This window comes from Rhinatrema bivittatum, chromosome 8 (genome assembly GCF_901001135.1).
Source record: "Rhinatrema bivittatum chromosome 8, aRhiBiv1.1, whole genome shotgun sequence".
Taxonomy (NCBI): domain Eukaryota; kingdom Metazoa; phylum Chordata; class Amphibia; order Gymnophiona; family Rhinatrematidae; genus Rhinatrema; species Rhinatrema bivittatum.
In genome coordinates, this window is record NC_042622.1 from 125394877 (window position 1) to 125422014 (window position 27138).

Sequence of the window (27138 nt, forward strand, 5' to 3'; positions counted from 1 at the left end):
CAATTTAACTACTGGCAGCAGTGGCTCCAGCACAATTCTCCCTTCTTTGGTGGTATAGGTTCTGGTACAGCACTCCTCTAGACCTCACGCTGGCAGGTTTTTGCTGTGCCCCCCCACCCCCCCTAAATCTTGGTACTCTAGGCGACTGCTTAGTTTGCCTAATGGAAGCACTAGCCTTGGGTAGTGGTGGTAGTGGGGTTTGTGGGATGTGTCTGGGGTGGGGGAGGGGGGAAATGATGGTGGGGTGTGGGTGCTGATATGAGTATGTGTGGAGGGCGAGGGGGTGGTAATCTGAAGGAAGGGTTTGTGTCTGCACTCCCTCAGCATGTCTCTTTTCCTCTCCTCGCAATCTGCCCTTTCTCTCTCCCTCCCCCTCCAGCCTTGCTGCCCTCGCTCATTTTTTATCTCCCCTCTCTGGCCCTGCAGGGTATGGTTCCTATGTGCCTGCCTCTCTCTCCTGCCTGAAGTGGCAGCCCTGCCCCCAGCAGTTCTGGGCAAACATTGCTGCGCACACACATATGTAGATGTGTTGCGGTGATTACCCGGAGCCCCTAATATTCTTATAATATATATAGAAAATATAAGCCTCCAAATGCTAAATTCTGACATAACCATATACTCACTATGACTACCTTTCAACCAACAATAAAAAAAAAAAAATCTGGACAATAAACAATGCATCAACAACTAATCCCATTTTACCGGTATTTCACCAATGATATTAAAATCTACCGTAATTAATTTTCCAACCAATAAGCACACATAACAACCATCTTTACGATCCACACCAACTCTCACAACCCACAGTAAGCCACATTCCATTCATCTAAAACCCATACGGCGGGAGCACATATATATATCTTCTCTGAATGATCCAGAGCTTCTATCATTATTTCATTAAGTTCTGATCGTGAACAAGATTAGGTAAAGTGTGTGCTTTATGGGCTAGTGTTGCACTGTAATATTTGCAGTGCAGAGCCATAACTTCCCAGTTCACCATTTTCTGTATAACCTTGAGTAAGTCACCTGTACTCACCTATGCCATGCAGCCAGAGAGGTTGTAACCAGTTAATTTGTCTTATAGTGGCACTTCATATATGATAAATATCATTACTATTTATAGAACTGCTAGTGAGAGCATCTGTGGGAGCTACTGAATGAGTGCATTCTTTCTTTCTTTTTTTCTTTTTGGAACTGACAGTTTCCTCCTGCTCCTTTGGGTTTCCAGCTCAGGCAGACCCAGGGCTGGGATCCGACACCACAAGTCTTCATTCACAATTACTGAGGAATTTTTTTTTTTAACCCTATTTTATATTTCCTCCTAATGTATTTTAGTCCAATCACTGCAGCGATAGTCCACTGTCAGGGGCCACCCAACAGGGCGCCTATTGGAAATGTGCAATCATGGGCCGTACATATATAGCCACAGGGTCACCACTGCATGATGACTATGAATCCCTCCTCCCAGGGGCTGTAAATGCTGCTTCCACAGCACCTCTAGCCCTGGCTGACCTGGGAGCAGAAGAACTGCACCAGGAATTGAAACCAGGTCCCTTTGCATGATGGTGCACACAGTGCTGCCACTGAGCCACAAGGCCAAGCTCTGCCTGCAACTGTTCCTTCGTACTGTAACGCCTCCCCATCATCTGACCTTAGACATGTCCTCCTCTCCCTTCCAGTCTTAACCACAGTAAAAAAGAATCCCTACCTCTTCCGATTTTCAGTGTGAAAGAGTCAGTTCATAAATGTCCTTGATGATTAGACCTAAGTCAGTAATATTTGTTAGTGCAACCCTGCTGTTCTTCAGCGGGAATCCTTGGGATTTGGGAATAATTTGGGTAATGCACAGCTGGCTCAGGGGCTAGGCATCCTTAGTAGAGCACGCTGGGGGGAACGCTTTGGTGTCTTGTAGAAATGATGGAGGCACACAACAAAAGTTTGTGTGGTCTGGCAAGGTATCATTTGGGCAGATTTTCCAGCACTGATTGAGTAAACAGAAAAATGACAAACACAAAATCCCATGTGTAAGATTTTTTAGTTTGCACCTGATGCTCGTGTTGTCCTTTGGTTAATGCGACAGAACTTTTTAATAGCTGATGCAGGGATATATTGGATGAACACCAGGCCAGCTGTTATCAGTAAAGTACATTTACTTATTTTCAGTCTCAAGCCTCAGTTTCTGCACTGTTGAGACTACCATTTCAATCAATTTGGTATAGATGTTTCCTGATCTGATGAAGTCTTTGCAAAAGATTTTTAAAATATGCAGTTGATTGCTATGTATGTATGGAGGATCAAAGAGGCAGTTGTTGCTGTGATTTCAGAAAAGGGGTCACAGTTGTGGGGTTTAATGGGACAAAAGCGAAATATCAGTCCTAGATATAACCCAGGCTTCACATCAGTGTTGATCTAGGAAAAAAATAACAAATTCCCAGGTTCCTTGTATACTGAGACCATCCAGCATTGTTATGTACAGGTTGTGATGTGCACACATCCTTTACTGTGCTTTGCAAGCATTTTCAGCTGTGTATAATTTGCAGAATACATATTTGTTATATAGTAAGTGTCAGAAATTAATGATCCATCCAGCACATGGAAAATAAAAACTTGCATACTAAGCAGTCTTACAAAAGAAAGTTGTAACGAAGCTAAGGTTCCTTCAGAGTTTCTTTAAACTGAAAAGAATACTGACAAGGAACAGGCAAGTTCATAATCAGCTTCTGATATCCCGGGGAAAAAAAAACCCAACTAGACTTCTTTTATATTCCTAAGGTAACAGTTTTACCTCTTTGCGTTATGAATCATGAGGCTCATGGCTACTGACATGTCATAAATCAGGACTCCAGAGTGGCTAGGACAAATCCCAGGACTTTTAATCTTTAATATTAGACGTGTTTAAGGTGGTGAATATTTCATGAATGTGCTGTTGCATTTTAGCACATCATTAGCTGTCTTTCTGAAGGCGGCAGGAGCTCATCAGAATGTCAGGAGCTGGCCCCATGTTTCCCTCCGCAAGCAAGAAAGCTTCTTACCTTGCCAATCCTTAAAGACATTTTGGGGCCAATTTAAGCTTTCACGCTAAGGCCTTGCATTGATGCAAAAATTGCAAGGCACTTATTTTGCCATTTTTGCAGTGATGCAGCCAATGCCTCTAATTTAAACTTTCCATTTTGGTTCCTAATTTTAGGGAGGTCAATATTCCAAGCGCATTCAGCGCTATTTAGCCAGAGAAGCAGGATTTATGCAGCTAAGTAGTGGCCACTGAATACACAAGTACGTTCAGTGGCCGCCGCTTAGCAATACACATCCCTTATATGCCTAAAATGTACACACAAAAAAGGTGGGCATGCATTTGATGGATCGGGGTCAGAGCGAGTTAGATGCATAACTCATAGGCCTTAATTACCGATATTCAGTTAGGTGCATAAGTGTACATCTAAGTTTAGAACAGGTTTAAGCTTAGCCAAGTAGACTTGTCTGGCAAAGTGTGTGCATGTACACATATATTCAGCGGTTTCACCATGCTGCTGAATATTCATCGTAACTTAGGCCTGGATTCTCCATTCTTGCACAGAATGGTGAATCCAGCGGTAACGGGGGGGGGGGGGGGCGCAAAGGGTGGGGCTGGCCTGCGAAAGCCGGCAGCCATCGCACCACCGCGGTGTTATCGCTGCCGGCTTTCGCACCCAATAGCGCCACTGTGAAAGGTGGTGCTATTGGGCACGCTACTGGCGGCGATAACGTGGCTTACCTTATCGCTGCCAGCGAAGACAGCGCTGAGTCCGCCTCCTCGCCGTCCCGCCTCCTCGCCGTCCCGCCTCCTCCCCTCTCGCCCCACCCCTGCTCCCCGTTTGCTATTGCACGCGAAAAGGGACTTTTCGCGTGCAATAGCGGCTTTTTTCACGCAATAAGCCTTACAAAATAACCCCTTTAGTTGGATAAGTTATATCCAGCTAAGTTGCTTAAACGGCCAGCTTTGAATATTGCCCTCATAATTTTTAAGACAGTTTCAACTCCTCACATATATTTTCAGTGTTCAGACCATCCTGCTAACATTTTGGTCTTATTATGAGACCTTTTGCCTTGTCCTTTTAGCATTTTCTGTCATATGGTATCTTTTAACAATGAATTTTGTCTATAGAAGAGCTGAAAGGATTGAGGTAATTGGCAACTACCACTTGGACCAATATGTCTGCTTCTGGAAAATGATGTGAGCAAGCATTCCTTTATGCCTTCTTTAGGTGAGTGCAGCTGTCATGAAGGTTACTCCCCCGATCCAGTTCACCGGCATCTCTGCATACGCAGCGACTGGGGCCAAAGCGAAGGGTAAGTAGGCATTAAGGAAAAAACGGATTATGGCAGTTACCCAGTGAAGCCACATCTCTCTTTTTCAAGACCAAATTAAGCTCTGAAAATGGAAAAAGGAATCTACTGAATTTCACAGCTGTTGAAGACCTAAGCCTTTTTAAAGGTTTGTTTTTATCACTTCTAGAACAAGAAAAGAACTGCAAGAAAAGCTTTAAAAGACAGACATATGAGCTAGATTGATAACTTAAATTCACATTAGTATGGGTGCAGCAAAGGTTTCTATTCTTTTCCTTGAACTTATGAAGTTGGAACATTAGGAAGGGGACCTGGGTGTTGGCTTGAGTGTTAGTCCCTTGAGAATCATAGAGGAAGATAACAAGGTCTGAGATGACCCTTCTGTGGAGATGGTAGAAGTCGGGACTTTAGCACATTCTAGGCACTCCTGGGACTGATATTGAAAGCAGTAAATAGGAATGAGGTTGAAACTTCAGGTAAAAGACATGAGGGGGTGGGGGTAGGGAACTGGTATTGGGTTGAGTATAGAAATGTATGTGCTCATCTACCCAAAGCAGAATGGATGAGCCTATTTGGTCATTGTCTGCCATCACTTACTGTACTTATATGTACTTCATGGGGGAGAATGACAGTGATATGCACCACGGTGGTCTCAGGTCTCTAGCATGTAAACTTATTTTGATGTTGATCCTTAAAAGTGGTTCTGATTCATTACCTTAGCTGGAGGAATATTGCTTTTGTAATAGGGGATTTCTGGGCATAGGAAGGGGCAAATTAGTGGTCCTTAATAAATGACGGGGTTGATGATTTTCAGAACCTCTATGGGAGATACCTTAAATCCTCCCCCTCATTCCAAGCAAAATATTTACGGACAGTGTCTTGTCTTTGTTCTTTCGCTTTTTGTATCTGCATAGTATAGAAATTTATAGTACCCACTGGTGCAGTACAATTTCTTATATATTCATTTTTGTCTGTCTCTTAGACCTTGGCCATACACGACACTGGAAAGAGGATATGACTTGGTTACAGGAGAACAGGCACCAGAGAAGATACTCAGGTTAGACTAATAACAACCCTGCTGAAATCTTCCTACCCTGGATGCATTTGATATGCCACAGCATCACTGTGAAATTAAATTTAATAATGATTTTTTTCTGAGGTTGGGGGAGGGGGACACTGCATGGAACATGAGTAAAATTAACAATTTTATGTGCTACTAGAAAGCTTGTGATTAAAAAAGGATGCAAGAGCATGTTTATATATAGACAGTGGTTATTCACTAGAAAAGGGTTTTATGTCCACTGCATTCAAGTGCTCTCCAGGTGCTTGCTTTTATAACTTGCAAGTGGGAGAACCTTTTGTTAGTTATAGAAACCCCTTCATTAACTAGGTAGTAGTGGAAACAATATATCTTCCAGCCCACTAATGTTTGGTTTATACTGTATATGAATTATATTATGTTTGAAAGATGATAATTCCTAATGTGGCTGTTTGAGCTTGCTTTGGTTTAAGTATATTAGTCAGAATGCCCCTGAATGCCATGGACTACTTCAAAAGCTGCTATTGCCAGCTACTGATTTTGTGACTTTGATCACTTTTCATTGGCCAGAGATAGGCTGTTGCATAAGTGTAATCTAATTTCTGAGCAGTGCTTACATTTCTGGAACGTAGAAATGTTACAACAAAGGTAGCGCTCAAAGGTTCATTTTATTGCTCAAATAAATAAATTGTTCTGGTAGTTATAGTTGGACTCAACAAGATTTATTTAAATAACAGCTAATATGTTCTGTATGTCTTTGTATATCTGTCTGTCTAATCCCACTACCTGTCCCTTAGACCCTGTTCTGCTACAACTCTCCCAGTTTTTTTTCCGCTTACCTGCTTTCAGTACTTAATGTCTCATACTGACACATCTTTGTTTCCCGGAATCATCCTATCTGTATAAAAAAAAAGTAACAGTTGCATCTGATTTACAAATTCATCCCTTGATCTGGTAATTCTCAAACATTATCCTGTCTTTCTCCTTCGCCACCTTTCAACAAACCTCGAATGTGCTGTTATCTGCTCTTGTCTTCACCTTTCATGTAGTCCATCATCTTCCTTCATTTATCTTCATGGTCCTTTGCTATGTCTTCTTTTGCTCTCTGCATCCCCTTTCATCTGTTCAATGGGTTCTTTCCAAAACAAAGATGGTTGTATCAAATTAATTCATTTTTATTAATTTTCATCAATAGACACAAATACAGGACTGTTACAAGGAATAATGGACATTCCCTTTTGAAACTGCTAACACTTTGCTTAAATAGTATATATATGGAACTATATTTTTTTTCATTATTAATGCATGGGTGAAGATATAAAATATGGGTTTTGGTAATACTTACCTTGTATGGAGAGAGAGAGAGGAAGAAAAGAGTGGCCATGAGAATGAGTGGATCATTTCTTGTAGATGCAGAAAGGAAAACAAGGAGTTAACATCAAAGAATTAGAACTGCTAGAGGTCATAATGAGCAGGGCAAATTAGCCCAGTAGACTTATTGGGGTAACTTTAGCCAGGATATTCAGTGGGAAAGTAAACCTGCTGAATATTCCTTGTTAGGATTAAAGTTAACTGGGGAAGTTTACGCAAATAACTGTACACCTCCTCTTCACTTTAGCCGGGTAGTGCTGAATAGCAAAATTATTCCTAAATTTAAACCCCATCCCATGGAATGCCTCTGTACTGCCTATTTTTATCCAGATACGTTTTAGCGTGACTTATCCAGCTAAAATATATCTGCTGGAAGGTAGGTGCAGGAAACTGAAAATTTTAGGTTTGTCTAGCTAAGTCCCGAACTTCGTCGGACAAACCCCTTTGAAAATGAACCAATGCTAGTATTCTGCTGCCAGTCACTGTGCTGAACAACTGTGGCATGCTGCTGCCTTTCTTTCAGATTCACCTATAGCCTGGGTCAAGGCCTCTGGCTGCCTGTCAGTAAAAGCTTTGTGGTCCCCCCTGTGGAACTTTCAATCAGTCCATTGGCTAGCTGCAAGACGGATGTTCTGGTGACAGAAGACCCTGCAGATGTCAGGTAGGGATGAGCTGGGTCTGCTGATCCTGGAGATTTCAATCCTTTGTTCCTCTCTTGGAATGCCCTTAGAAAGCAGCATGCAATGCATAGTCACATCAAGAGAGCATCTCTGCTTTATTGTGAAACTGTATTGCTCTCTGATAAGCAGCCCATGAGAACTTGTTCATGTACTGAACTAGCACAAAATGTTCCTATCCATAGAGCCGCTTGTTGATCACATTTTTATGGGGAGATATGTTTCATAATTGCTGTTTTGGTTTATTTTGTAGAGAAACTTGCATCTCAGTGCACTGTAGTGTTTGTAGTCCTCCTTCCATTTATAAATAAGCACTGTAGGTACCAAAATATAGCAGGGGAAATTCTGTTATCAATCCAGTTTAGTCATATCCATTTGTTGTAATCCAGTTTATCCACAATAACCTCCTTGTTTCCATGGGTCCTGCTCACTAACTTCTTCAGGCCATACTAGTAACAATGAAAAGCCTGCATAGCAACAATGGAAAATGCTGAGAAGGAAAGAAATCCTAGGAAGGTGGCTGTGTGTAGTTTCTGCAAGCTGTTATAATTTCTTTTATTATTCCCCAAGCTTGGAAAGTCATTCATAAACCCTTATAATAGCTTGTTGACATGTTACCTTCAATTCACAAAAAAAGGAAGATGTCAAGAAAACTATCATTTGCTAATCAGATAGTTTACTTTCCCCATGGGTGAAGTAGTCATATGAGTGTGAGAATCCATTAGCTATATGAGCTAATTGTATACCTCATGGTATTTGGTAACAGAGTTTCTGCAATATAATGTGACATAACATGACCAGAAGTCATTGTTCCTTGTGACAATAGATACTTCCATTAAAGCTAATGGAATTCAATGCATCTCAGAATGCTTTGTTGCTTAAAATGCTAAAAAATCCTGTACCCTCTGTATTGTATGCAGTATGTCAAAAGTACAGATAGTAAGTAGTAATTACCCTTTTGTTTAAATATGTAATGTTAAGTCCTAATTTTGAACAACATGCACAAACACATGTATATATGTATAAACAGGCACACACATAAAAATGTATATGCAAACAGGATGGCAGTCCTCACACATGGGTGACATCATCTGATGGAGCCCAACATGGAGAACTTATGTCAAAGTTTCTAGAACTATGATTGTGCCTCACTGAGCATGACCACACATGCCATTATATTATGCATCCACATGAGGTCCCCTCAGTCTTTCTTTTTCTGCAGAGCACTTGAGTCGTGGTTTTGTTGCCTCAAGATCCTGCTTCTGGATTTTGGGGGTTTTTGCCAGATTTGCAGGACTATTCATCATGGGGCCCACAGTTTTGTTCCTCGTAGTTTCCCTCGGTAAGGTTTTTCAGTTGTTTTTCTTTTATTCCCATACTCAGTTCCACCGCCATCGAGTCTGATTTTGCTTTCCTTTTGTTTCAGATGAACATGTCTAGCAAGTTCCAGTGATGTCCCCAGAGTGCAAGGATTATGTCTATTATGGATCTCCATGATAGATATTTCTTGTGCCTGGAGGCATCACATGATGTCCAGGAGTAACAAAATGTGCGACAATGACCTTGAAAATACACTGATCCAACTGAACTCATGGAAAAGCATTTCAGGCCCCAGAAGACTGATCCATCGACATCGGAATTAGCAGCATCGACATTGAAGGATCTCAGAGTGGCATCAGTGGAGGGAGTGTCATTGTCATCAAGGACATCATTGGTTCCCTTGGTGCCACTGGCCAATAGGGAACCAAGAGATAGGCCTTCATCTGACTCTTCCTGATTGAAGAAGGGATTGGGTTCTGCCTCTTCAACATCAGCATTGAGGAGATCTAATGCCAAGCATCAAGGAAAGCCGAAGAAGCATCAGCATCAGTCTTCACGAGTGCTTGATGCTGGAAGCAGGGATGGTTTGGTGCATGCCAAGAACCCATCTAAGTGGTCCTGTGGAAAGGAAAGTTCATCCTCTAATAGGCCAGGGACTCATGGCAGCTTCCACATGTCCAGTTCCAAGGAGGATGTAGTGACCCCTCCTGCCTCCCAGTCAGCATTGGCTATCTTCGAGGAGGAGTTGGATAAAAATATTCAGCAGGCCTTGGAGAAAGCACTGTAGGGCCTCAATGCTGTGACATCAAGGGCACCAAGGCAGGCACCAATGATTCTAGAGTCTCTGCTTGATTCCTTAAGGGTGCTCGGTAGCAAAGCTTCAGCATTGGTGCTATTGCCAGATCTAATACTGATACTCAGAGGGTGATCAGGGTCAGTGACTGTTGCCCTACTGTTGATCCCTGGCTTTGCAGGGAAGGAAGCTTCCCTGGGTCTTTGAAGCTCCTTGTGATCCAGGCCAAACAGCCAAATGTATCTCTCCTTGAGACCTTGGCTGGAAGTCAAGCACTGAAGGAGTCCTCACCACCAGCAGACTGGAATGACTCGGACTCCAAATACTTTTTGGGATGCAGCTATGACTCCGTAGAAACCTCTGAAAATGTGAAGTCAATAGATATCCCTCTCCAACCTTTCTCTTTCACCAGAGAGAAGGAAGTACCCTCCTGAGAATATTTCCTTCACAGGGTTTATCAGGTAAGCAGCTGAGGCCATTTAATTTACTTTGCAGATGAAAATGAGAGCAGAAATAAAATGCTAGACATCCTACAGTTCATGGAGCCCCCTAAAGAGGTTGTAGCAGTTCACAAAATTGTTCAGGAGGTGCTGATGTGCTCGCTGCCGCAGGACAAGCCTGCGAGCAGGTCCCTTACCTTCTCCCAGACAACAGCCGGCTATTGTCTGGCCCGTGTTCCGGGCTGGCGCTCCGACTGCCTTTTCTCTCCTGCTGTCACCACTCCACCGCAGCTTAAGTGCTGCCGAGGCTGTTGCCTTGGCTGGGCCACCAACACTCCCTCTTCATGGCTGGTGCTGCTGCCGGGATCTTCTGAGACTCCCGCTTGTCCAGGCTCCTGCATAAGCGCGTGCGCCTCATTTGGATATTTAAAGGGTCAGTGGCGGGAAAAGTCCCGCAGCCCCAACATGATGTCATCGCCTCGTCCTGCCTTCAGCCCTATAAAAGGGCTCTCCTCCACTTCCTCGGGGCCTTCGCATTGGATCTTCATGGTTGTCCATGGTTTCTTCATCCGGCAAGGTCCTCCATGGTCTGCTCTTGTTTTGATGGTTCTTTGTTTTTCGTTGGATGTTCCTGATCCTTCTGTTCCGGTTCCAGTCCTGGTTCTTGGCTTCTTTGCCCCTTCGGAGCTCCATCATGTTTCCTGTTTGATGTTCCTGGTCTCTTGTTGGTTCCTCGTCCAGTCATCTGAATCTTCATTTCACCTGAATTTTCAATCAAGCTCCTGATGTTCTGGTCTACTGGATATTCCCTTGTTTTGTCTCCAGGTGTGCCAGCGTCGTGGTCCATGACCAGCCACGGGAAGTTGTGTAGGGCGCTTCCTGGCACAGGGCCTGTTTCCAAGTCCATCTTCGCTGGGACAAGTCCTCGGAGTCCATCCTTGTTTAGAGCTCCAAGTTCCAAGTCAAGTCTCAAGTTCCTATTCCTAGATCCGGGCTCGGATCCAGCCAGAAGATCTCCTTTCTTGTTCCAAGCCTTTCTCTGAGTTCCAAGTGATGTCCTGACTCCTATCTTCCTCTGAGTCTCAGTCCTGAACCTGTCCCTCTCCCTGCATGGTCAAAGACCAGCCCACAGGGGGATGTGTAGGGCGCGCTGAGGTGCAGTGCCCTGGGAGGCCGAACTCCTCCTCTTTCTGACTCTCTCCAGTTCCAAACCTTCCGAGTATTTGTCTCCAGTTCCAAGTTCACTGAGTCTTCATTTGCAGTTTCAAGTCTTCCGAGGCTTCGTCTTCATTTCCAAGTCTTCCAAATCTTCGTCTCCAGTTCCAAGTCTCTGTTTCAAGTTCCAGGTCTTCCGAGTCTTCGCCCGAGTTCCATGTCATGCCGTGTCCTGTCTTTGGCCTTCATCTATTCTGATGTACTAGCTGTTCCCAAGCAGCAGGTCCGAAAGGGCTATCGAGTGGCAGAGGGCTACTCCTGAGACCAGCATTGCATTGTTGGGACTCACTCTGTGCATTCAGGTTCAGTGGAGGTTCGAGTTAGACTCATTCCAGGCTTCCAGCTGTGTTCCAAGATTCAAGCTTTGTTCCAAATTCCAAGATACGTTTCAAGACTCAGCTATGTTCCAAGACTCAAGCTATGTTCCAAGTTCCAATCCAGCCCGTGTCCAAGCCGCTCACCTCCCACGGTGCTTTCCTTGGAGTCTCGCTCAGGGGTGACACCGTGGTTCAAGGGCTCACTCTTCTCGAGCAAGTGACCGCATTCCCTGTGCTCACAACAGGTGCAGATGAGGATGTGGGAGAACCCCCTCTATGTGGCTTCCATTAACAAGAAGGCGGATGCAAAGTATCTTGTCCAAAAGGCTCCTGAATTCAAAAAGAGACAGATGCCACACCAACCTGTGGTGGTCAAATCCACTCTTAAGGAGGCCAAGAGATCCAGAACTTATTCGCCTCAGTGCCCCCAGGGAATGAATCTAGAACCCTTGCCACCTTTGAGAGGAAGTGTTTCAAAGGGCTATGCTCAATGCCCACATAGCTTCCTATTAGTTCCTCATGGACCAGATCTAGGCATCATAGTGGATAATACTTTAAAATTGTCGGCTCAGTGTGCTGCAGCAGTCAAAAAAGCAAACAGAATGTTAGGAATTATTAGGAAGGGAATGGTTAATAAAATGAAAAATGTTATAATGCCTCTATATCGCTCCATGGTGAGACCGCACCTTAAATACTGTGTACAATTCTAGTCGCCACATCTCAAAAAAAGATATAGTTGCAATGGAGAAGGTACAGAGAAGGGCAACCAAAATGATAAAGGGGATGGAACGGCTCCCCTATGAGGAAAGGCTGAAGAGGTTAGGGCTGTTCAGCTTGGAGAAGAGACGGCTGAGTAGGGATATGATAGAGGTCTTTAAGATCATGAGAGGTCTTGAATGAGTAGATGTGACTCGGTTATTTACACTTTCGAATAATAGAAGGACTAGGGGACATTCCATGAACATAAGAACATAAGAACATAAGAAAATGCCATACTGGGTCAGACCAAGGGTCCATCAAGCCCAGCATCCTGTTTCCAACAGTGGCCAATCCAGGCCATAAGAACCTGACAAGTACCCAAAAACTAAGTCTATTCCATGTAACCATTGCTAATGGCAGTGGCTATTCTCTAAGTGAACCTAATAGCAGGTAATGGACTTCTCCTCCAAGAACTTATCCAATCCTTTTTTAAACACAGCTATACTACCTGCACGAACCACATTCTCTGGCAACAAATTCCAGAGTTTAATTGTGCGTTGAGTAAAAAAGAACTTTCTCCGATTAGTTTTAAATGTGCCCCATGCTAACTTCATGGAGTGTCCCCTAGTCCTTCTACTATCTGAAAGAGTAAATAACCGATTCACATCTACCCGTTCTAGACCTCTCATGATTTTAAACACCTCTATCATATCCCCCCTCAGTCGTCTCTTCTCCAAGCTGAAAAGTCCTAATCTCTTTAGTCTTTCCTCATAGGGGAGTTGTTCCATTCCCCTTATCATTTTGGTAGCCCTTCTCTGTACCTTCTCCATCGCAATTATATCTTTTTTGAGATGCGGCGACCAGAATTGTACACAGTATTCAAGGTGCGGTCTCACCATGGAGCGATACAGAGGCATTATGACATTTTCCGTTTTATTCATCATTCCTTTTCTAATAATTCCCAACATTCTGTTTGCTTTTTTGACTGCCGCAGCACACTGAACCGACGATTTCAATGTGTTATCCACTATGACACCTAGATCTCTTTCTTGGGTTGTAGCACCTAATATGGAACCCAACATCGTGTAATTATAGCATGGGTTATTTTTCCCTATATGCATCACCTTGCACTTTTCCACATTAAATTTCATCTGCCATTTGGATGCCCAATTTTCCAGTCTCACAAGGTCTTCCTGCAATTTATCACAATCTGCTTGTGATTTAACTACTCTGCACAATTTTGTGTCATCTGCAAATTTGATTATCTCACTCGTCGTATTTCTTTCCAGATCATTTATAAATATATTGAACAGTAAGGGTCCCAATACAGATCCCTGAGGCACTCCACTGTCCACTCCCTTCCACTGAGAAAATTGCCCATTTAATCCTACTCTCTGTTTCCTGTCTTTTAGCCAGTTTGCAATCCACGAAAGGACATCGCCACCTATCCCATGACTTTTTACTTTTCCTAGAAGTTAGCAAGCAGCAGATTTAAGACTAATCGGAGAAAATTCTTTTTCACTCAACACACAATTAAGCTCTGGAATTTGTTGCCAGAGGATGTGGTTAGTGCAGTTAATGTAGCTGGGTTCAAAAAAGGTTTGGATAAGTTCTTGGAGGAGAAGTCCATTAACGGCTATTAATCAAGTTTACTTAGGGAATAGCCACAGCTATTAATTGCATCAGTAGCACAGGATCTTCTTAGTGTTTGGATAATTGCCAGGTTCTTGTGGCCTGGTTTGGCCTCTGTTGGAAATAGGATGCTGGGCTTGATGGACCCTTGGTCTGACCCAGCATGGCAATTTCTTATGTTCTTATGTTGGGACTTGCTGAAGCAAATGCAGGGGGTGGCTGAGCAGTTTGCTCAAAATCAGCAAGAAGATTTTAGTCACTGGTGGACAAAAGATTAGAGTGTGGAAACACATGATAGACCTGTGATGCTTTTAAGAAGGCATCAAGAGTCACTGCAATAGGGATTGGAGCCCACAGACTCACCTGTCAGTGGCCCTCAGATTTCTACCGAGAAGTTCAGGAAAGACTTGCTGATGTGCTGTGTAAAAGAGAGACTCTCTTCAGAGGCAGAGTGAAGGAAGCGGTAGTGTAGATCAAGGATCACTGTGCAATGCTCTAGCAGCTTTCTTCTGGCACTCAAGATCTGGCCTCTACCAGGAAGTATCCAAGGCCAGTGCAGAGTAAGCACATTTTTCAGGCATGAAGGCACTATCCATTTTCCCCCTGTTCTGTACACAGCAGGCACCTAAACCCCAGAGGGATGGGGTGTTGACTGGATCATGGAGTTCATAGCCAGTATCCCAGTAACCATGCTGGAAGACCTTCTGGTCAGAGGGGGGCCTATGGTTTTACGTAAACCAGTGGACCAATGTAACTTCAAATATGTGGTCCTCAGTATTATCAGGAGAGGGTATGGATTAAAGTATTGGGTTTCCCACCTTATTGGCCCCTAGGTCCCAGTTGAGGGTCACTCGCCACATCAGCAACTGCTTCAAAAGGAGCTTTCCTCCCTCTTACTGGCCAATTTGGTCAAGCCTGTTACACAAAAGGCAAAGAGGGCAAGGATTCTATTCCAAATATTTCCTAATTCCAAAGAAAACAGGGGAGCTCCATCCCTTCCTGTTTTATTTATCTATGTATTTATTTAAAAGTTTATATACTGCACTCTACAATGTTTTTACTTATGTGGCTTATAATATAATATTCATAATTAAAACAAATTATAACAACTCTCATAAAAAAACAAGGTTAATAAGTTTTGCTTTAACTATAGTTCATCTTTATATCATGCCCTGTGAAGAAAGTGCAAAGTCTTGTTTAACAAGAAATGATAGCAAGAGTAGGGATGTGCAGAGGGACGCCATACGTTGCATTCGTGATTCGGATTCGTCGGGGAGCAGATACGTTGCATTCGGCCGTATGGCGCCCCGATGCGTTAATACGGGGATTTCTATTTGTGTCCCAGCTAAAATTAAAATTAACTACAACCCCCCACCCTCCTGACCCCCCCAAGACTTACCAAAACTCCTTGGTGGTCCAGCGGGGAGTCCGGGAGCCATCCCCTGCACTCTCACACCCTCGGTGCCGATTTCATCATGGCACCGATAGCTTTTGTCACAGGGGCTACCGGTGCCATTGGTCAGCCCCTGTCACATGGCCATCGGCGCCATCTTGTGCTCCTACCATGTGACAGGGGCTGACCAATGACACCAGTAGCCCCTGTGACATAGTATGGGCAAAAGCTATCGGCGCCATTTTGAGTACTGGCATCGGACGGCCGGAATGCAGGAGGTCGCTCTGGGACCCCCGTTGGACCCCCAGGGACTTTTGGCCAGCTGGGGGGGGGGCTCCTGACCCCCACAAGACTTGCCAAAATTCCAGCGGGGGTCCAGGAATGACCTCCTGCACGCCGGCCGTCCGATGCCAGTACTCAAAATGGCGCCGATCGCCTTTGCCCTCACTATGTCACAGGTACTGACGGTCAGCCCCTGTGACATAGTGAGGGCAAAGGCGATCTGCTGCCAGTATTCAAAATGGCGCCAATCACCTTTGCCCTCACTATGTCACAGGGGCCGACCGTCGGTACCTGTGACATACTGAGGGCAAAGGCAATCGGCGCCATTTTGAGTACTGGCATCGGACGGCCGGCGTGCAGGAGGTCGCTCCTGGACCCCGCTGGACTTTTGGCAAGTCTTGTGGGGGTCAGGAGCCCCCCCCCCCAAGCTGGCCAAAAGTCCCTGGGGGTCCCGGAGCGACCTCCTGCACTCCGGCTGTCCGATGCCAGTACTCAAAATGGCGCCGATAGCCTTTGCCCATATTATGTCACAGGGGCTACCAGAGCCATTGGTCAGCCCCTGTCACATGGTAGGAGCACAAGATGGCGCTGATGACTATGTTACAGGGGCTGACCAATGGCACCGGTAGCCCCTGTGACAAAGGCTAATGGCGCCATGATGAAACCGGCACCGAGGGTATGAGAGCAGGGGATGGCTCCCGGACCCCCCGCTGGACCACCAGGGAGTTTTGGTAAGTATTTGGGGGGTTCAGGAGGGTGGAGGGTTTGTTTAAATTTTTATTTAGGTGGCCATATAATTCGGAGAAGATTTGTGTATTCATGGGGAATCGCGATACGTTTCGCTTCCCCACGAATACTACGAATAGTTCAATATACGTTGCGGATCGCCAATACGGCGAAAACGAATGCACACCCCTAAGCAAGAGTACAGTCAAGCGGTAGTAGCGAGGAGACCGAACATATGGTGCTATTAGGCATTGAAAGCCTGTTTAAGCAAGAAGGTTTATAAGCTCCTTTTAAATTCCTTTAGGTCAGAGGTCAACATAATGCTTCAGGAAGTGCATTCCAGGTTTTGGTCCAGCGATAGAAAAAGCATGGTTCCTTGTAATGTCCAGCCTTGCTATTTTTAAAACAGGAATTTCTAAACCTATGGGCCTTGAAATAATTCATCAAGAGAGAAAAGTTCAAAATGGTTTCCCTGAGTATCATAATTCTTTTTCTTCAAAAAGGGGGCTGGCTATGCTCTCTTGATCTAAAGGACACTTATAGTCACATAGAGATTTTTCCCAGTCACAGGAAATATCAGATTCATCATGGGAGACCAGCACCTCCAGTGTAACATTCTGCTGTTCAGACAAGTGTCTGCACCATGCATGTTCACAAAATGCCTAGCTATGGTGGCAGTATACTTATGCAGACTGAGGGTGCACATATATATCTATCTGAACAATTGGCTGGTCAAGAGCACATCTTGGGCAGAAGCCAGGGAATTGATGCGTATATCCATCCAGATATTGGAGTTACTAGGGTTTGTTGTCAACTGCTTCAAGTCTCCCCTGAGATCGTCACCTCAATTGGAGTTTATTGGAGATCTGTTAGACGTGATTCAGGCAATAGCCTTCCTTCCATAATAAAGGTCTGCATGGGGCATGTTGAAGCTATTGGGCCTCATGGCATCAATTGTACATATCATTCCCATGGCACGCTTCCATGAGGAGAGCCTGATAAATTTTAAGGGCTCAGTGTTTGTAGGTCACTTAGGACTTATGAGACATCATCCATTTCTATTGCAACAATGGACCCGTGAGCCGAGACGAGCAAGGCCTACCTGAGAGGAGACTTCCCAGGCTCTCGTCATCAGGGAGGCGGATCTCAGTACCAGTCCAGGCAATGGTCAGCAGCGGAATCCAGTACACAATCCAAGGGTCAAGGCAGGCAGCAAACAGTAGAATCCAGTAACAATCCAAGGGTTGAGGCAGGCAGCTAGCAGTGGAATCCAGTACTCAGTCAAAGGGTTGAGGCAGGCAGCAAACAGCAGAATCCAGTAACAATCCAAGGTTTGAGGTAGGCAGCAAACAGCAGAATCCAGTAGCAATCCAAGGTTTGAGGCAGGCAGCAAACAGCAGAATCCAGTAACGATCCAAGGGGTTGAGACCAGGAGGCAATCCAGAAGGAAGGGAGCAGGGCAGGAATGGGGAGGAACAGGAACCAGGATGAGGAGCAAATAGTGCAGCCAGCAGCTTCAGGAGACCTGTTGCAGAGGCAAGGCTGGAGAGCAGGGACTAGATTTAAAGAGTCCCTACTGGATGATGTCAAGGAGGAACCATGGGAACTTTCCCCGCTGTGATTCCTTTAAGACCCGACGTGGGTCGTGCACACGCGGCTAGGTTGCAGCCGGCCTTGCAGAATTGGAGGCTTTGCCAACGGGCTTGGGGAATCGTGGTGGCATCTCCTTGCCACCGCAAGAGAGGAAGGCTTGAATCCTGGGTCCCAACGGGTAAGCGAGGCCAGCCAGGCGTTGCCCCAGCCGACGAACACAACAATTTCACATGGCCACTTAGGAAGGACACCGTGTTCTGGTGGTGGGACAATTCTAATCTGGTCAGAGGCATCCCTTTTCAAATTTGTCAGAGTCAAATTGTTCTCACAATGGTTGCATCTAACCTAGGCTGGAGAGCTCATATGGAGGGGCTATGGACCCAGGGCCTTTGTTCTAGTCAAGAAAAGTTCTATCAGATAAATTTCATGGAGCTCAGGCTGATCCATTATGCTCTAAAGGCTTTCAGAATCTGTTATCCAATAAAGTTATCCTTGTCCAAATGGACAACCAGGTTGCAATGTACTACATCAACAAGCAGGGAGGTACAGGCTCTACCTTCCATGCCATTCAACTGTGGGACTGGGCCATCTCTCAGAGAATGGTTCTCAGGGCCATGTACCTGACAGGCATAGAGAATATCCTTGGATCCCCACAAGTGGTCCCTGAACCAGGAGTAGTAAATCAATTTTTCCACCACTGATAGATTTGCTTATGTTCCCTCAAAACAGGAAGGCTCCATGCTTCTGTTCTAGAAAGAGGACACAGAGCAAATTAGCTTCGGATGCCTTTGCCCTAGATTGGGGCAGAAGATTGCTGTATGTGTATCCTCCAATTCCGCTAGTTTCGAAAACTCTGTTGAATCTCAAAGAAGACGGGCACCAGGATATCTGGAGCCCCTTTTTGGCTGAGACAGATTTAGTTTCCACTCCTCTGGGAGATGTCCATCAGGGAAATAATCAGACTGGAGACTTCTCCAGGTCTCATCACTCAGGAACAGAGCAGGTTGTGCCATCCCATCATCAAGTCCTTGACTTTCACCACTTGCATGTTAAGAGGTTCTTATGGATTCAAGAAAAGTTTCCACCTGAAAATCCTATGGATTTAAGTGGAGGAGATTTGCTGTGTGGTGTGAGCAAAAGACTCTATCTCCTTTTTCCTGCTACACACAAAAACTGCTTTATTACCTTTTATATTTATCTGACTCTGATCTCGACTTACTTTGTAAGAGTTCACCTTAGTGCAATTGGCACCCAGCAACACCATGTAGAAGGTAAACCCATCTCTATATAGCCTTTAATTGACCAGTTTATGCAGGGCCTGTTTCATTTGAAGCCTCCCATCAGACCTCATGCTATGTCACCTCAATGTGGTTCTGTCCCAGCTGATGAAAGCTCAATTTAAGTCATTGCTCTCCTGTGATCTGAAGGTCATGGTTTTGGTGGTGGTAACTTCAGTGGACAGGGTCAATGGGCTCCAGGCTCTAGTATTTTATCTTCCTTATACCAGATTTCATCATGATAAGCTGCTCTTATGCACCCATCCTAAAATTCTACCTAAGATAGTGTCGGAATTCTATCTTACCAGTCAATTATCCTTCCAACATTCTTTCCCAGGCCACATATCTACCAAGGTGAACCAGCGTTGCATAGTTTGGAATCCAGAGAGCCTTGGCTTTCTACCTAGAGCAGAGTGAAGCCCATAGAAAATCCACCCAACTCTTTGTTTCTTTTGATGCCAACAGACAGGGGATTGTAGTTGCCAAACAGATTTTATCTAATTGCCTAGCAGATTGCATCTCCTTCTGTTATGTCCAGGTGGGGGCTGAATGTAGTGGAATATGTCAGGGTTCACTGTGTCTGAACCATAGCAGCGTTGGTGGCTCACCAGCAATCAGTCCCCCATAGAGGAGATCTGTGAGGCTGCAATGTGAGGTTCTCTCCACATATTCACATCTTACTACTGTTTGGACAGGGCTGGCCAGCAGGATAGTAGGCTTGACCAATCTGTCTTGCAGAATTTGTATGAGGGAAAAAACCCAAATCCTTTCCTTCCTAGGGCCCATTATTTTTGTTCCAAGCTGCCCTTCATAGGTTAAGTTTAAAATAGAAAGAAGGCTTGTTGCCAACAAAAATATTGTTGTGCCCTTTGGCAATTGTTAGTAAATCTAATAAATAAAAAATTGTTTTTTTTTCATTTGGGGGGGGGGGGGGGAACGACAGCCTGTAGCTAGGATTACCCATGAATGAAGACTGCCATCCTGCATGTTCAAGGAGAAAGCAGATTTCCTTGAGGTGCTGTCTGAGGACAGCAGGAGGTCAGTCCTGATGAAACCTGTCCACCTCCCCTTGAGTTGGTTTCTCTTTTTTTAAAATGCTAAAAAACCTGAAGGGACTCCACCTGAACATGTGGCATAATGACAAAAAGTTCTAGAAACTGACATAAGTATTGCATACCAGGCGCCATTAGATGATGTCACCTGTGTGTGAGGACTGGCATCCTGCTGTCCTCAGTGAACACCTGTTACAGGTAAGCAACTCTGCTTTATTCCGAGACCCATTATCAAAAAAGAAATCAAAGATTTTTGGCCCATATTCCATTATCTTGGTAAAGTTCTATTATCCAAAAATTGGTTGACTTCATACTGTATGAAAAAAAAATCCCATTATCCAAAATGCTTTCATCACAAAATGCATTATCCAGAACTTTCATTATTCAGAAAAATCCATTATCTGGAATGAGCTTGGTCCCAACCATTTTGGATTAAAGGTACTCTACTTTATATAAATATTTGAACATGCTTTTTTTTTCATTGAGAAGCAATAACTGAGAAAAGGTAAGCGCCAGACAATGTCTCCAGACATCATTTACACAATATACCCACCACTGACACTTCAAGCTACTGTAAGACTGACCTTTCTGTTGCATGTTAGTGTAATGCACTAATCCCACTGCCTTGAGATGTCTTCAAGATCAAAGTATTAAAGGAGCACTGTGGCACGACTGGATCACACGTCATCTATGTTGAACTGTTTCCCTTGGGATGTAAAAAACTATTTTCTTTTAAAGCTGAGGAGAAAAAACCCCCATATATATATATATATATATTTATTTTTTTTTTTTAAAGCAAAGCCATATTCCTGCTTAATCATAAAGCTGCTCTCCTTCCCTTGTTAAGCATAATGGGAATGACACTGGTAGCATAGGCATCACTGAATTTGAAATTCAGGGCATGTGTCACTCTCTGGTTATAAAGGAAGATAATATTTAAGCAGAAATAAGGAGCTCTGCTTCACAGCCAACATATGACCTGGATGTGTTTAAATGCTACCTCCAGCATGATTCTTGTTACAGTACAAGGCACTGAAATGAAATGCGTGCCTAAAACAAACAAAAATTTATCTCACATACAAGGGTTAAATGAGATGTTTCTCCAGTAGCTTTTCTTCCTGGAGAGGTAATCTGGGACATCAGTGTTGTTTTGCTGGTCCTCTGGATGAAATGGGAGATAAAAGCAGAAAGCCACAGGGCTAGCCAGTGGTTAGTGGCATACATTTTGGCAGAAGAGCCATGGATCTTTACATTCTAAAGGCATATGTAGCATTTATTCATTTTGAATTTTCTGGAGGTGTTGAGGCGATGCACTACCAAGGACTGATTGTTTCTTCTTATAGAAAGGACATATTTTAAAGTATTGCTTTCCATTAGGGGTGTGCATTCGTTTTGAACTTAAATGGAAAACGCAACTTATTATTTTTTTTTAACTTAAAAAAATGATGAGGCGTAAACGATCGGATTTCCAACTTATTCAACATAGCTATGTTGAATACATTGGGAATCGCGATTGTTGATCTAAATAAAAATTTAAACCCCTCACCCTCCTTAATCCCCCCCCCCCCCAGACTTACCAAAACTCCCCAAGCTGGCCAAAAGTTCCTTTTGAGCCCAACGAGGGGTCCCGGAGCGAACCCGAGGGGAATCACGTGATGTCGGCGCCACGTCAGAGTGACGCGGCGTCACGTGATTCCCCTCGGGTTCGGGGGGGGTCAGGAGGCCCCCCCAAGTTGGCCAAAAGTTCCTTTTGAGCCCAACGAGGGGTCCCGGAGCGAACCCGAGGGGAATCACGTGACGCCGCGTCACTCTGACGTGGCGCCGACGTCACGTGATTCCCCTCGGGTGCGCTCCGGGACCCCTCGTTGGGCCCAAAAGGCACTTTTGGCCAGCTTGGGGGGGTCAGGAGGCCCCCCCCAAGTTGGCCAAAAGTTCCTTTTGAGCCCAACGAGGGGTCCCGGAGCGGACCCAAGGGGAATCACGTGACGCCGCGTCACTCCGACGTGACGCCGACGTGACGCTTGGGGGGTCAGGAGGCCCCCCCAAGTTGGCCAAAAGTTCCTTTTGAGCCCAACGAGGGGTCCCGGAGCGAACCCGAGGGGAATCACGTGACGCCGCGTCACTCTGACGTGGTGCCGACGTCACGTGATTCCCCTCGGGTTCGCTCCCGGACCCCTCGTTGGGCCCAAAAGGCACTTTTGGCCAGCTTGGGGGGGTCAGGAGGCCCCCCCCAAGTTGGCCAAAAGTTCCTTTTGAGCCCAACGAGGGGTCCCGGAGCGGACCCAAGGGGAATCACGTGACGCCGCGTCACTCCGACGTGACGCCGACGTGACGCTTGGGGGGGTCAGGAGGCCCCCCCAAGTTGGCCAAAAGTTCCTTTTGAGCCCAACGAGGGGTCCCGGAGCGAACCCGAGGGGAATCACGTGACGCCGCGTCACGCTGACGTGGTGCCGACGTCACGTGATTCCCCTCGGGTTCGCTCCCGGACCCCTCGTTGGGCCCAAAAGGCACTTTTGGCCAGCTTGGGGGGGTCAGGAGGCCCCCCCAAGCTGGCCAAAAGTTCCTTTTGGGCCCAACGAGGGGTCCGGGAGCGAACCCGAGGGGAATCACGTGACGCCGCGTCACTCCGACGTGACGCCGACGTCACGTGCTCCTTGCAAAGGAGTTCAGGAATGGCGTCCTGACCCCGCTGGACCACCAGGGAGTTTTGGTAAGTCTTGGGGGGGGGGGGGGATTAAGGCGGGTGAGGGGTTTAAATTTTTATTTGCACATATGGACATAGACTCAACTTATGGAATTCTCCATATGTCCATATTGACCGCAAATGGGACCCCCTTTCGACTTATGGACTTATGAACTTAAACTTTTGGTCTGCACATCCCTACTTTCCATGGGGTATCTGGGGGTCACGTACTAATGGAAGAATTTTGAGGAATAAAGGGGTGAGAGCTTAGTAAGGGGCATTCATGTCTTTCCTGTGAAAGCAAAGCTTGCAATATATGGACAGAAAATTACAGGAATTTTAGCTATGGCAACTGAGAGCAGAGTAAGAGAGGAGAAAGGTGTTTTCATATTGAAGTCCAATGGGGGAAAAATAAATTTTTGTTGTGGGCAAGATGTGGGGACGTGGGGAGAAGGAGAAGGGGGTGGAGAGCATTTATCGGCCAGAGGATTCCTCTGCCTTACTGGCAATGGACTGCGAGAGTCAAAATCCCTCTCCCCTCTTTAGGCTCGAATTAACATCATCATGCAAAGCCTATAGCAACTATAAAACCTGTGCCTTGTGGTTCACAGTTGGGGGAAGTGTAGAGAAGGAGAGGAGGAGGAGAGCATTTACTGGCCAGTCTGTTCCTTGGCCTTGCTGGCAACACAGTGGAAGAGTCAGTGTACCTCCCCCCACTTCAGGCTCAATTTGATGTCATCACTCAGTGCCTATATCAATTATGAAACCAGTGCCTGCTGAAACTGCGTGCCAAAGGGACACACCTCTAGGCATGCAAATGGGAAGGAAAAGGAAAGCCAAACCATGGGTATCATCACAGGCTCCTACAACCACCACTGCTTTTTCGGCAATGCCCTGTGGACAACCTCGTCTTTCGATTGGGTGAGTCATTCAATAGGAACTTACAGAATGAGACCTCCATTTTAGAGATCTCATTAAGTCTAGGGAAAAATCTGCCACCTCTTCAGTTTGAACCTGTGTCATTTATAGTAGGAGCTAATCCCACAAGTAATATCCTGACTGCATTGTCGGTTACCATACCTATTCAGTAGGGATGTGCAGAGGGACACTATATGTTGCATTCGGGATTCGTATTCGTCAGGGGGCAGATACGTTGCATTCGGCAAGGGGGGCCCCCGATATGTTTATACGTTAATTTTTATCTGTTTCCCAGCTAAAACTAAATTAACTACAACCCCCACCCTCCCCCCAAGACTTACCAAAACTCTCTGGTGGTCCAGAGGGGGGTCCAGGAGCCATCTCCTGCACTCACACCCTCGGCTTCCGGTTTCAAAATGGCACAGATAGCCTTTGACCTACTATGTCACAGGGGCTACCAGTGCCATTGGTCAGCCCCTGTCACATGGTAGGAGCAATGGATGGCCGGCACCATCTTGTACTCCTACCATGTGACAGGGGCTTACCAATGGCACCAGTAGCCCCTGTGACATAGTAAGGGCAAAAGCTATCGGCGCCATTTTGATTGCTGGCAACTGACGGTTCGAGTGCAGGAGGTCACTCCCGGACCCCCGCTGGACTTTTGGCAAGTCTTGTGGGGGTCAGGAGGGTTTCCCAAGACTTGCCAAAGGTCCCTGGTGGTCCAGCGGGGTCCAGGAACAATCTCCTACACTTGGGCCGTCAGCTGCCAGTAATCAAAATGGCACCGATAGCCTTTGCCCTTACTATGTCACAGGGGCTACCGGTGCCATTGGTCAGCCCCTGTCACATGGTAGGAGCACAAGATGGTGCTGGTCATCCATTGCTCCTACCATGTGACAGGGGCTGACCAATGGCACCGGTAGCCCCTGTGACATAGTAGGTCAAAGGCTATCGGCGCCATTTTGAAACCGGCAGCCAAGGGTGTGAGTGTAGGAGATGGCTCACGGACCCCCCGCTGGAACACCAGGGAGTTTTGGTAAGTCTTGGGGGGGGGGTTTGTTTAAATTGGCTCCTTTAGACGGCCAAATAATTCGGCAAAGATTTGTTGTTTTCGTGGGGAATCACGATACGTTTCGCTTCCCCACTAATACAACAAATATGGCCCTATACATTGCGGATTACGAATTCGTAGGGAACGAATGCATACCCCTACTATTCAGTAGGCATTGAGTAATACCTTAAACCTCAAGCCGAGATCAATATCTTCAGGTTTGGAGGACCGGGGAGGGAAATTTATGTGGGGTTGCTCTCCCTACTATTATCCCCTCAATTAGGGATTCTGTTAGGGGAATTGAAATGCTTGCTAATGTATTACTACTAGATGTGTAGAAATTAGTAATCAAGCTGGACAAAAATGTATTTATCTCAGTCTCTCAGAACCATGAGTTTTCCTTGCAGGTTAGGTCCAAGGTGGAAGAGCAGGAGAAAAAACTCCATGGTGTACAAATTTTGATTTCTGAGGTGAACTCTCAAATGATTTGTATTCAAGCAATTTGTTCTTCTTTTATTAAGGACAATGTAATTGTTTATAACGTCTTGAAATTTTTGCAAATAATTTGAGAGCTCTTAATTTGTGCTTGTTAAATTTTCCTGTAACTAGATTGTTATCACCTATACAATTATTCAAAAAGTACTTATGTGAGATATTATCATTTGATGAAGATAAGATTCCTGTTTTATCTTGGATATATTATTTACAAAGGAGAAAAGTTCTACTTGTAAGTGCTGGGGTCTTCAACTTCTTGGAGGTCTCTATAGATGACATCCCAGTTAGAGCTACTCTATTGGTTACTTTTGCCCTGCATAAAGATAAAGAATCCGTGTTCTATAAATATTTTCAATATAAGGAGTTTCTTTTTTGTGGACAAAAGATACAGATTTTTCCCCGATGTTGTCAAAATAGTTCTTTCATAAATCAAAGAGTACTCAATGTGGGGTCAAGTTTCTACTTGAAATTTTCATATAAGTGCTAAGTCAGTTATCATCATAATAGATTAATGTTACTGACCTGTTCCATCTTGAACATTTCTTAATAAATAAGAATAGAGTTGTATCTGAGAGTACTGGGTGATTCAATATTGAGGTATTGGGGCAGTTAATGAAGATTAAGCCTCCCCTTAAGTCAATTAATAATTTTTAAATGTTATTTCTTTCTTTGTTTTCTAACTTACCCCCCCCCCCCCCCCCCCCCCATATTATGTGATGTGAGGGTGATCAAGCAAATCACCTTGGTTGGAGCAGAAAACCACACTGACTCCAGCCTTTTCAAATGCACTTTCACTTTATTCACTTTAACAATACTTCAACAATAAGAATGACTGCCTACCTTTGCAGTACACTTCCGCCTCCCTTGGGTTTGGTCAGAATAGATTTACAGGAGCTGCATCTCCTGGAGATACGGGGGCCTTCTGAACTCAGCTGGACATACACTCTTATTCGGCCCCAGCTGATCCTGCCCTCAGGACTCTCCCCTGCCCTGCAAGGTCCCGTCCACGGTGCTCTTGCCCTCTGTGGTATTTAAGGTGGCCAGGCATCCAGCCTGGTCCTGCACAGGTTCAAAGGGGAAAACAGGGGCACTCTGTCACAGTGGGCTATAAATGTTGATATGTATTTCAGTAGTACTTATTTTATTTTATTTTCCTATTAGAGATATTTTCTCTTTTTTCTGTATTTCTTGTTATCTTACTACTTGTATTATAATTGTTATAATAATAAAATATAAATAAAAAAAAGAAATGGAATGTTCTAGGTGAAGTTAAAATGGCAGAATGCTGCTGACTTCAGCTTGCAGACTTCTCTTTGAGGATATTTTTCTGGTTAAATGGGGTAAAAGAAAGGAACGATTCAAACTTGCCATGCGGAGGCTCTAACTCACCCCCCTCCTAGCTCCATAGACTCTTTTGTGCAGTGGCTGGGAATATAGGCTCCAATGGTGCGTCATTGGGTGCTCCAGAAGAGGGAGACCCTTCTGTGGTCTCCCCAGATGCCAAGGCTTCACTCTCCTCAGAGCCATGTGAGCATCCTCAGTATCCAGGGAAAGTGCATTGCCAGGGGCAGGCAGTAACCACACGTGGCTTGATGACATCAGTGCTGCCAAGGAATAGGGCTCTCCCGGTCTTAGGACCAAAGGGATTCAGGAAAGGAGCCTACCAGAATGCTTTAGGCTGCTGAGGAGCAGTTGAAAATTCTTTGTGTATCTTCCATGCCAGTGATTTCTGGAATAACGGATCGGAGTACAGTTGTGGTGAGCCATGCTTTACAAACCCCCTTTAAACCTCTGATATTTTGAACTGATGTTGTTACACAGAAAGAATTATGGGATGCTATT

At 45.1% G+C, this 27138-nt stretch overlaps 1 protein-coding gene across 2 annotated transcripts in view; it reads left to right on the forward strand.

Moving 5' to 3' along the window:
* Positions 1-27138, forward strand: part of ASTN2 (astrotactin 2) — a 1130819-nt gene that overhangs the window by 71561 nt on the left and 1032120 nt on the right. For both annotated transcript variants that reach the window (XM_029612108.1, XM_029612110.1), the window contains exons 3-5: positions 4242-4326; positions 5306-5380; positions 7257-7394. In XM_029612108.1, the coding sequence (XP_029467968.1) occupies positions 4242-4326; positions 5306-5380; positions 7257-7394 (298 nt within the window). The remainder of the gene's footprint in view (positions 1-4241; positions 4327-5305; positions 5381-7256; positions 7395-27138) is intronic.